Source organism: Rana temporaria, chromosome 5 (assembly GCF_905171775.1).
Source record: "Rana temporaria chromosome 5, aRanTem1.1, whole genome shotgun sequence".
Classification (NCBI taxonomy): Eukaryota; Metazoa; Chordata; class Amphibia; order Anura; family Ranidae; genus Rana; species Rana temporaria.
Window position 1 is genome coordinate 130961488 of NC_053493.1, and position 12491 is coordinate 130973978.

At 43.4% G+C, this 12491-nt stretch overlaps 1 protein-coding gene across 1 annotated transcript in view; it reads left to right on the forward strand.

Annotated features, from left to right (window-relative positions):
• The window catches only part of ULK4 (unc-51 like kinase 4), a 798383-nt gene that overhangs the window by 16406 nt on the left and 769486 nt on the right, over positions 1-12491 (forward strand). The window contains exons 5-8 of the mRNA XM_040353131.1: positions 5619-5781; positions 7718-7819; positions 8028-8105; positions 12389-12464. Of these exons, the coding sequence (XP_040209065.1) occupies positions 5619-5781; positions 7718-7819; positions 8028-8105; positions 12389-12464 (419 nt within the window). The remainder of the gene's footprint in view (positions 1-5618; positions 5782-7717; positions 7820-8027; positions 8106-12388; positions 12465-12491) is intronic.

A 12491-nucleotide genomic window follows, 5' to 3' on the forward strand; every position in this document is an offset into this window, starting at 1 on the left:
TGGATGGATGGGAGTTGCAGAGGAGACAGCAAGAGAATGGGGAAGAGATCCAGTTCTAGTGCCCTGTCCCTCTGGTCTGCCCCCAGTGCCCTGTCCCTCTGGTCTGTCCCCAGTGCCCTGTCCCATTTTGTTAAAGTTGTTTTTGGTAATATTTAATTGTGTAACTTGATTCTGCATAAAACATTTAACAGTGTCATTCCATGAGATAATCTACGAGGGCGTGTTTAGGGGCGCAATTAGGCGTGGAGCAGTGTATGAATTAGGTGGGGCAACTGGTGGTGAGTAACTCTTGAGGCCTGGCTAGTAGCTCAGGGCTTGAAATTTTGAGCCCTGTTATAGACTATATATTTATCCAAACAGGAGGACTGGGTACATATCCAACACTCCTGTTGAATGAACATATATAAACTTTTATATTTCCTGTGTGTTGTGTGAAGGGGTGTATGTACCTTCCCTCCAATGACCTCTTGGCTTTCCTCACTAAGTGTAACTTCAGCTCCCTGCCCCCTGCTTTCAGAAAATTCAGACCAGCTGTATAAATTTTGGAACTTTGGATAGCTGTAGAGAAGCAAATACCGTAGATAAATAGGTACAACTTATGTAGGTCTAGTCACTTCACTTGGATGTAAGGGTTTACAAACACATTTAATAAAAATTGTAAAGAAAAAGCTCACCCCCCACTTCACCAAGAGGGGTCGAATTTCGGTCAGGGTTCCATGTTGGTTCAACATGGCTTGCAGTTGGGTTATCAGATTTGCTGAGACCTATGTCAGCCCGCACATCATATTCTCTGAAATATGCCCAAGCACACTCGGGGGGAAGATCTTAAATGAGGGGTTCTTCTGATTTTATCATCCAATCATGTGCAAGCTTAAATACTGTTTTTTATTTTCCTTGCATGTCCCCCTCAGATCTACAGCGACTGCACTTCCAAGTGAACTTGAAGTGCAAAATGGATTTGCCTTTCGTAAATAACCCCCTCAGTGTTATGAGCATGTTGTCTCCCCAATCCTCTTGTACTTTGCAATGCTTCCATCAATATGTCAGTGAGATCCTATGCATGCGTGGTGATCAACACTCTGTACTGGCATTATCGAGCTTGTGTGAGATCTCGCCTCCATATTGTCCTGCGCATGCTCAATAGTGACAAGTCTGTACTGCCACTACCCTGCATGTGTGTGACCTCCCTGTCATTATTCCGACATCACAATTTGGCTGCAAGGTCCAGCACGTGCAAGGTAGTGGCAGTACAGACCAAGCACAGGATCTATGCAGAGGATAACTTTTTCTGATTAGTACTACCACCATTCTGCCGAATGCCCACCCGCCATTCCTCCCTGGCCCCCTTACCACTCTGCAGCCACCCCTCTTACCCTTTAGTAGCTCCCACACTCGCCACTATGCAGACCCCACACTATAGCACCCGAAAGTTCTCCTAGTACCATTTCAAACCCCCTACCAAACACATGACCAACCTGTACTGCTATTACCACAGGATCTCGCCTTCATATTGTGATGTTAAACAATATGACCCTCCTGCTCGCCTCCTCCCCCCTCCCCCCTCCCCCCTCAAGAGGCTTTCTCCACCCCTTTAATATTGGTCTGTACTTTAAAGTAGCAGGCATGCACAGGACCTATAAAGAGGTAAGCAACTTCAGTTTATCACCTCTACCCCCCCCCCCCTCCAATACCACTCTGCTACATGCTGGTTCTTACCACTCTGACCCACCTTCTCACCACCCACCTGTCCCCTCACTGTTCTTCTCTAACTTTCTCACCGCTTGACAGCACCCCCTTTCTTGCCACTCTGGCCCGCTTTCTTAACACTTTGCCAACCATTTTTGCCATGCCTCCTTGTCTACCACCTTTCCTCTCATCCCCACCCACCTTGGGCCCATACCTTACAGCTCATGTTCATTTGAGTTGTTCAGAACTTTATGTTCTGGCACTTTCCACATTTTTTTTTTCCTTACAGTTTTCTCTATTGGGCATTTCAGGGATGCTTCCCTGCAAGTTTATTGTGAAGAAAATAGACTTTATTCAGTATTTTCTCATAGGTTTTTAAGAACCCCTGGACCGATCTGGGTGAAATTTGGATATGTTGGTCCCCCAGATCGGGGCTATCAGGAGATATGTAATGGTAGGGATACCTTGTGTGGAAAGGGGTGTTCCAACTTTTGGGAAAATTGTGTGCTCCCTGCCTGGAGATAATCGGTTTATTCCTTAACTGATCTCAATATCTCCCAGGCAGAGAGAGGGCAGGTGTACTATAAAAGCTTGATGTGGTAATGTCGTCTGCTACTGTCATGTAAATGAACCGTAGTCTGACTCTCAGGAACCTTTCATGGTGTGATGCTAATTGACACTGTATTGTGTGAATTTTGATTGATGATAAATGTGTATTGTGTTGCAGGTGAGAAGAGCTTATCTTTTGTCACCTAAATGATTAGTAATTAACTCATGTAGATTATCTCAGAGACAGAATGTCTGTCTCCTAAATTAGGTGTATTGGAGGCTCGTTAGTACCCACTGTATGATGTTGTTGGTGGAGTGTGTCATTGTCCATCTCATTACTGCAAGTATTCTTTTTGGTGTATATAAGAGCCTGCCTTCTCAATAAAGAGGTTCTATGCCTGGTACACCCTTCATGAAGTCTTGGCTCATGTTTGGGGGAATATTCTAACCATTGGGAAGAATCATCCTGGAAACTGTATTCATCTCCACTATCCCTATACCTCATATGGTAGCGATAATCACTTATGCTTGGCGATTGAGGGACGGAAAGAAGGCCGCAGTACCATAACCACTGCAGGTCTTAACATTTATGTTACCTTGGGGATTGAATTATTGTGTGACATTCACAAAGTTTATGATAGTATTTAAGGCCTCGTGCACACAGACATATTAAAATACTTCAAAGTATGTTGGATCTTTTCAGTGTAAAAAAATGCTTGTTTTGGCGCAAAATTACGCACTTTTATGTGCATTTACAGGTTATTGCATTTAGAAGCGTAGGCACGTAAATTCATTCTATTGGCTAGCCAGTAGAATGCATTTACGCGCACCCAAAAGCAAATTTGGGGCATCATTTAATGCCCCTAAATGCTGCTCTAAAACATGAATGTAAGTACCATAATGTGGACAAGCACATTCGCTAAAATAGAACTGCTTTCAGAGGCATAGAAAAAAAAATGCCAATAAAAGCAGTTTTTTTTTTTTTTTTTTTTTTTTTTTCTGCTTGTGTGCGGCCTAAATAACACTAATGGTAAAACAAGCAGGATGTTATTTTAAATTAATTTTTTATTACATAATTGTATAGACTCGAGAGTAAGCCGAGTTTTTCAGCACTTTTTTTGTGCTGAAAATTCTCCCCTCTGCTTATACTCGAGTCTCTCCCGGCACTGTACCCATCTGAAGCTTAATCCCCCGGCACTGTGATACATCTTCAGTCTTGTATCTCCCAGCGCTGTGCCCATCTTCAGTCTTATTATCTCCCGGCGCTGTGCCCAGCTTCAGTCTTATTATCTCCCGGCGCTGTGCCCAGCTTCAGTCTTATTATCTCCCGGCGCTGTGCCCATCTTTAATCTCATTATCTCCCGACACTGTGATACATTCAGTGTAAGCTGTGTAGTGTAACCAAGCGCCGCCTCCTCCTCCGTGATAGGCTGACTCACTGCTGGAAAACCAAGTCAGTGTTCCGTCACGGAAGAGGAGGAGGCGGCGCTTGGTTACACTACACAGCCTACACTGAATGTCTCGCAGCGCTGGGAGATAATGAGACTGAAGATGAGCACAGCGCCAGGAGATAACGCCGATTAATGTACCGTACTTGAGGCACAGTGAGGCATGGGCACAGTGAGGCATGCACATGGACACAGTGAGGCACGGTGAGGCATGTAGATGGACACCCTAGGCTTATGCTCGAGTCAATACGTTTTCCCATGTTTTTGTGGTAAAATTAGGTGCCTCGGCTTATATTCTAGTCGGCTTATACTCGAGTATATACGGTAGTTTTTACAGCACTCTAATGTATTATGTAATTACACCATGTTACACAGTATGTCGGTGTACTAAATGGTGTTTATGGGGTTTAAACATGTGTTTCCTGGGAACTCCATTTGTAATAAATAGTTAAATTCTCTTTTTTTCTTGACTGATATTTAGGCTTCCTACATTTGAGGCATTGCTTGCACCGACATGCATATTGATAGGATTGTCTACAATTGTCTTTGTTGTTGGCCAGCAAACAGCAATCTGATAGCCTTGTATCACTGAGGCAGCAGCTGGAAGATAGCTATCTAGAATTGGTGCTGTGCATGGGAACAGAAGTCTAAGTAATCCCAGGAGAGTACCATTGGCAAAACACAACAGGGTTCACTAATACTGTTACACACATCTTCCATAGCTCTCTTGGAAACTGTTTTGACTAAAAGGAAACATTTTTTATTAATGTTTGAAAGGTTTTTATTTTTTTTGTCCTAAAGTAGTATTAAAGCCTAACTCCATGCTTTAGTGAACTTTTTAAATAGTTTATCTGGACCTGCTTGGGCCAAACAAACAATTTCCTTGACTAAGAAATGCAGCGTTTTTTAGTGCTGCATTAACCGTTTGTAGCCTCAGCTACATATGGTATACTGTACCATGTTTTGGCAGTGAGACAGGAACTTCCTATCCTACAGAATTGAGTCAGGTTGAGCAGTGCTCAGCCTTAAACAGGAAGCTGTGTATTTACTGAGTGAATACAAGGCCTCCTCTGGCTGTGGAGAAGGGGTGGACGGATGACGTCACAATCCTCAAATCAGCCAGTCAGAGGAGGCTTTGTATTCATTAAAAAAATACAAAGCCTCCTGTGAATGGCTGAGCAGTGTTTTAGCCTGACTTGATTTCCATCTCACTGCAGTAACACAGCTAAGTATACTGTATGTAGCTAAGGGTCCATCCCAGGAACATGCACATCTAAAGGTCGCCCAGGGATATGTTGTTTTACTTTTGCAATCAACAAGAAGTTTATTTATCACCCCCCTACTGGCTGTAATGCAAAGACAAAAACACAGCTATAGGGATGGACTGATAATATGCATATATTTTCAAAGTAAAAAAATAAATGTTTCAGCAATACTAATACAACATTTTGTGTTGGTGATTAATGCTCATTATTAATATATATTCTATATTAAATGTGACTTTAGTACTCCTTTCAATAGAGTGAGGAAGGGTTAGAATCTCTTGTGTGTATTGCTGTCTGTGACTCTATTGAAGAGATATCTTAACATTTCCTGTCACACATGGTCAATAAATTAGAGGTAAGTGGGTCCCAGCACAGGAAAGCGCACAAAGCAATAACAACTTAAGCAAGGTTCTAACATTTCACTGTACCAAAATATTTGATGTTATTACTATTTCTGTACCCATTTCCCAATACTTGCTGGGAGGAAGTGATGTGAAATTTCCTCAGAATGGACACTGGACTGCAATAAAAACTAAACTGAGGTTCTAAACCTTCCGCACATTATGCAAAATTAAATTAAAGGTTTTGGCTGGATTTAAACAGACATTTCGGTAATGTTTTGATGCACAGAACGTTTGATTTCTCCAATATGTTCCACTTTTTTTTATAGATTCTTCTTGATGGACCGGGCACTTTAAAGTTAACAAACTTTAGCTTTTCGAAAGCTGAAGGAGAAAACCTAGAAGAATTGTTTGCCTTGGTAGGATCAGCTGAGAATTCAGGAGATACAGGAGAGACTACACCACGACGTAACCTGAGAAACCATATAAAAGGTCATTTGAATTGTTCTAATGCCTAGAACACTAGAGCAGGGGTCCCCAAACTTTCTAAACAAAGGGCTATTTTACTGTCCTTTAGACTTTAGGGGGGCCAGACTGTGGCCAATGGGGGTAGAAAATGCCCCAGCATCAGTGGGAGTAAGCAATATCTCAGCTTGGTGAGCAGTGGGAGTAAAAAGATTACATGGCACCTATGGTCAGTAAGGAGAACACATTGGCAGTAGTGGGAGGAATAGTGCCTCATCATCGGTATCAGGAGGAGGAATAGTGTCCCATCGTTGGTATCAGAGGGAGGAATAGTGCCCCGTCAGTAGTAGGAGGAATATTTCCCCATTTTTGTTGTCAGTGGGAGGAATAGTGCCATATTGTTGGTGTCAGTAGTAGAAATAGTGCCCCAGTGTTGGTATCTGTGGGAAGATTTAGTGTTCAATCATTTTAAATCAGTAGGAGGAATTATAGTCCACAGTTGATGTCAGTGGCAGGAATAATGTTCCATAATTTTTATATCACTGGAAGAAATAGTGCCCCATTATTGGTATCAGTGGGAAAAATTATGCCAAACTGTTAATGTCAGTGGAAGGAATAGTGCCTCGGTGTCAGTAGGAGGCATAGGGCCCCAAGGGCTGGATGAAGGCAAGCAAAGGACCACACCTGGCCCAATGGCTGCTGGTAGGAGACCAATGCACTAGAACAGAGGTCAGAAACCTTTTTCCAAGGGCCGGATTCAATGTATGTGAATGCATGGAGGGTCGCATTCACCTGCTAATAAGATAATAATAACCCCAACATACTAATAATAACAGTACAGGTTTACCTCCCTTTAAGGTGCTTCACTAAAACAAAGCCAGTTCACCCTGAGCGAGCATGTTGCTGGGCATTCGGATTTTACTGCCCCCATCCTGGCACCCAAGGGTGGTTGACGCCAGCCCTGCCAGCCAGCATGGTCTGGAGATGGGGTTCCTTCCCTTAGGGGAGGTGGGGTCCCTGTCCCAAGGGGAGATGGGGTCCCCAGTGTCGGATCTGCAGGATCGAGACATCATTAGGAGGGACGTGGGGACTGGATAGTTCTCTTTCCTACTACGGTTACGGAGACCACTAAACCTGATTTTACTCCAGTTGCCATATGGCAAATTTGGTCAACTAAGTCCGGAGTCTAGGAAATTTTTCTGGCATGGCATTTTATCGGAAACTTTGCTATTTGCTGTTTTTGCTGTACATCAGCCACTACGGTTTATCATTACTAGGACGTCTTTACACCTGAGAGGACTTATTTTTAGTGGATTTCGCTATTTTAGTTTGCAGAGAAATTTCAATTTTTTTTGGACTGATTTTTCACATGAATTGTATTTTATTTATATTTCTTGAATTATATTATATTTAAATTTATCCGCATGCACAGTGCACTTTAGGATTAGTTGTTTGTGTTTTATCAAAGCAGCTAGCACTGTTTTTTCACATGGAGTCACTCCGATGGATTATCTTATAAAATTGGACTTGCCCTAGTGGATTACTCAGAAATGTTGGCAGTATTTTGATAAATTGGTGTAAAATTTTAATTTAATTTATTTTTATTTTTTTTCGTTTTGGATAGACTATAAAAGCTGTCATACTTTTATTGCTTCTGCGTCCCGTCACTTCCCTTCCTGGTAAAACGAAAGGAGGTAAATAGCCCAAGTGGGGCCATGGAGCAATCAAAAGCATGATAGTATCCGACCTTTCTCCATTCTATGCAAAACTTTAAAACATGTCCAGAGCTTTGTATAGGAGTTCTGCTTTAACCTAGAAAACATATCTACCTTTTTTACAATTGAATTTTTTCCAGATGCAATTTGTAATTTGAGATGTTAACATTTTCAGTATGTGTTCGTTTTTATTTATTTATATATTGAATTATATACTGAAGATATGTTTTTGTGAAACATTTTTTCAGGATCACCAGTTTATGCTGCCCCAGAAGTAATCAGAGGAGCAGATTTCTCAATTTCTAGTGATCTTTGGTCATTGGGATGTGTGTTATATGAAATGTTTACTGGTAAGCGCTAATTAACTTTTAAGCATTTTATTTGTGATGTAACCCTCATTTTTTTTAGTTCATTGCAGAAATCAGAATTATTGTATGTGAAGGTTTACCAGTCTGTAAAGTCTAAACCGAGAACAATAGCACTACAGTTAAATAAAAGGTGAACTTGAAAGCAGTCAGACTTCAGTTAACATGTCAACGTTTGTTTCTATTTTGACAGGGCAACCCCCATTTTTCTCAGAAAGTTTCTCAGAATTGACAGAGATGATTGTGAATAAAGACTTCCCCCCACCTCAGGGTAAAGTACTACTGATAAAATTACTATATTTGTTATGATAGCTTTTATTGTGAAGACATCTATTGTTGATCGTAATGGGGCTTGCTCCTTATAAGCATACCTGTCAGAGTACTGCTTTAACTTTAAGTAGATTAATTCTGGTTCTTGGACCTTTCTGATTTAGTTTATTTTACTTATTTTTTTTTGGTATCTATGATTTTGGTTTCCTTTTCTTCCTAAAGCATGGATTTCCCTAACCTTTGAGCTTGGTGCCATCCAGTTACAAGAGTCCACCTAAGTGGTTTTTGAGTTTAGCAGAGGGTATGACATCACAATCACCGCCCCCCCCCCCCCCCCCCAGAGTTTGGACCTGGTGATTTAGCCAGTTCAGCACCCGAAAACCATGTTCGTTAGAACAGAGCTGTAGGTTGGAACTGAGGGGAGTCATTGTCATCTTACCCCAAATAATAAAATGACAGTGTTTCTTTAAAAGCACACTTAATTGGTAAGGATGCAGGCCACGAAGCTGGACCTAGCCCATAAATCATGCCACCAGTTTCTGATTAAACCAATCAGTGACTCCTTCAGAAAGAGCTTTATAGCCAAGAAAGGCTGAACAAACCTGGCTTTCTGAAGGAAACCTGCATTCTATTCTAACAGCCAAGGACATTAACCAGCAGGGCTGCCTGCATTCTAGTAACCAAAGATTTTAGGCATCAGGGGCCACTTGCATCCTAGCAACAAATAAAAAGATGGAGTAAATGGGGTCGGGAAACTGGGTGGGAGCCCTTTAATCAATATTCCCCCTCCTCCTGGAGAGGTCACTAAACGGGGTGCAGTGTCATATGATCTCTGCCTGAGCTTTACAGCTGCTCTGAGTAGGAGCAGAGAAGCTGTAAACTAAGGAATAAAGAAGGTAATATTTTAAATTTCTTTGGAGAAGCATGTACAGGTATTTAGATGTCAATCTATGGGCCTGTATTTAAATAAAATTTGTCAGATTTTTCTCTATATATTAATACTGTATTCATGCAGGCACAGTTTACACTCTATTTTCAATGTAAAAAAGTGAGTGTTATACGCCAATAAATACAGTACATTTGAATGTGCCACGTAATACAGTAGATCAGGGGTCTCAAACTCAAATTACCTGAGGGCCACAAGACAAGTTTCCATATCCCATGGGGGGCCGCATGCAAACTTTCAAACTTCAAAAACAGTACTGGTGTCAGCGAACGCATTATTAACCCTGACCACTACACTACACACTGACCACTCACCATCAGGGTACAGCACATCAGGGCACAGCACACATGAGTGCACAGCGCACATCAGGGTACAAAGCCCAGCACATCAGTGTACAAAGCCCAGCACATCAGGGTACAGGGCACAGCACATAGGGGTACAGCACAACAGGCCACATCAGTGTGCACGGCACATTAGGGCAGGGCATATCAGGACAGGGCACATGGCACAGTGCAGGACATGGCACATCAGGGCACAGCACATCAGGACAGGGCACATGGCACATCAGGGTACAGGGCACATGAAACAGCACATCAGGGTACAAAGCCCAGCACATCAGGGTACATGGGGCACATGGCACATCAGGGTACATGGGCCACATCAGGGTACATGGGGCACAATCAGAGCACATGGGGCATATCAGGGCACATGGGGCACATACGAGCACACCAGGGCACAGGACATGGCACATGGCACATCGGGGTACAGGGCACATGAAACAGCACATCAGGGTACAAAGCCCAGCACATCAGGGTACCCCATGTACCCTGATGTGCTGGGCTTTGTACCCTGATGTGCTGTTTCATGTGCCCTGATGTGCCCTGATGTGCTGGGCTTTGTACCCTGATGTGCTGTTTCATGTGCCCTGTTGTGCCATGTGCCCTGTCCTGATGTGATGTGCCATGTCCTGTAACCTGATGTGCCATGTGCCCTGTCCTGATGTGCTGTGCCCCGTGTGCCCTGATGTGCCCCATGTTCCCTGGTTGTGCCCTGATGTGCTCTCATGTGCCCCATGGCACATCAGGGTACATGGGCCACATCAGAGCACATGGGGCATATCAGGGCACATACGAGCACACCAGGGCACAATCAGGGCACATGGGGCACATCAGGGCACAATCAGGGAACATGGGGCACATGAGGGCACATGGGGCACAGCACATCAGGACAGGGCACAGGGTACCCTGATGTACAGAGCCCAGCACATCAGGGTACATGAGACACATGAGGGTACATGGGGTACATGAGGGCACATGGCACATTGGGGCACAATCAGGGCACATGAGAGCACATCAGGGCACATGAGAGCACATGAGGGCACAATTGGGGCACATGGGAGCACATCAGGGCACATGGGAGCACATCAGGGCACATGGGAGCACATCAGGGCACATGGGAGCACATCAGGGCACATGGGGGCACATCAGGGCACATCAGGGCACATAAGAGCACATCAGGGCACATGAGAGAACATCAGGGCACAGGTCAGCATTTACTTGTTGTTTTCTACAAAGGCAGAGTAGCGCAGGAAGCGTCTGTCATAAGTTCACTTGTCTCTCATGTCACGCTGCTACTCCTCGGCAGCCCCCCCTCTCTTCTCGTCCATCTCAGATGATGTCACAAGCAAATGGGGATGGACGAGAAGAGAGGAGGGGCCACCGGGGAGTAGCAGTGTGACATGAGAGACAAGTGAACTTATGACAGACGCTTCCTGCGCCACTCTTCATGCACCTCGATCTACGGGCCGGTACTTTGAGACCCCTGCAGTAGATGATCATAGCTGTAAATTATGTTAACAGTGTAATTGATGTTTTTAAACACCTTTCTTGACGAGTCTTCTGAAGCACCCAGTGTATCGGACGTGAAAATGTTCAAATTTTGCTGCATGTCTTGTCTGTGTCAGGTCACCTGTGGCCAGGTGACAAGTGCACCCCGTTGGGGTCAGGAATGCACCACAGGGTAGTGAACCCTATAGCCGACTGCTGCTTTCAGAGAGGAAGCGTGAACCCAAGATCGCCCAGGGCGCGGAGTCTAAGACCCAGATTTGTGTTCACCAGAGCCTCTAGTGGTGAGGATGGCCTTCGCCGCAGCTGGATCCAGGTCGCGACCCCTGGGATCCCCTAGGTCATGCTCCGCAGAGAGAGAGGGGAAGCAGCAAGCAGGACAAACGGTAGTGATGGGTAAGCCGAGGTCGGGGCAACAGGCAGACAAGGGTAACCCGAGGGACAGGCAAAAGGTCAAGGCCACAGGCAAACAGGAGAAGTCAGGGACGAGCCAAAAACGGTACACAGAAAGGTAATCGTAGCACACTGCAGACAGGAACTTAAGCAAACAACACTGTTAAACAGCACTGCAGACCTGTAGTGCAACAGTTAATATAGACTCTGCTCTGCTCTCCGCCTGGGGGTATTTGTACTGTCCCTGCATTTTATGGTCTCAAGAAATGCGATAAGCAGTCAGTTCATCAGGACTGATTAATTTTCAAATATATATATAATATAGATTGTTCTGTTATTTTTACAAAAAAACTTAGCGGAATACATTTTGCCCTAATTTTATAAAGAAAGCTAATTTATTTGTAACATTTCAAAACAAAACTAAGAATAGGTGTTGTGTGGTACTTTTTCATTTATTTAGCAAAAAAAAAAACCCCAGTGGTGATTAAATGGCACCAAAAGAAAGCTAAAAAAAAAAAAAAAAAAGATAATTTTTTTTGGGGGTAAAGTGTTTTTTTGGGGTAATTGCATAATTAAGTAATTGTCACTCAAAGTGTGATAGCTTTGAAAGCAGAAAATTTGGCCTGGATTGGAAGGGGGTAAACGTGTCTGGTCTTGGTTAAAGCGGGAGTTCACCCTAAAAAAAAAATGTAAGATTAGATTCATGCTCATTTTGTCAAGGGGAATCGGGTAGTTTTTTTACGAAGCAGTACTTACCGTTTTAGAGCGATCTTCTCCGCCGCTTCCGGAAGCGGTGGAGAAGATGTATCTCTAAAACGGTAAGTACGGCTTCGATTTAAAAAAAACTACCCGATTCCCCTTAACAAAACGAGCATGAATCTAATCTTAAAAATTGTCATTTCCGGGTGAACCTCCACTTTAAGTGGTTAAAAAAACTGCAGCTACAGAAAGACATAATGCCAAACACACTAAAGATAAAGTAGATTTCGGGTTTACATACACTTTATACCGATCTTCGATTTTTAAGTAATTCAAGCACAATTTAAACTCCAATGTAATAATAAATGAAATGGCATTCTAATGTTCTTTTTTTCTTACCAGGCATGTCATCTACCAAGCCATCTTCTGAGTTTCTGTCATTACTTAACGGTTTGCTACAGAAGGACCCATTAAAAAGGTAAGGAGACCTGAACAAAATAGCTGG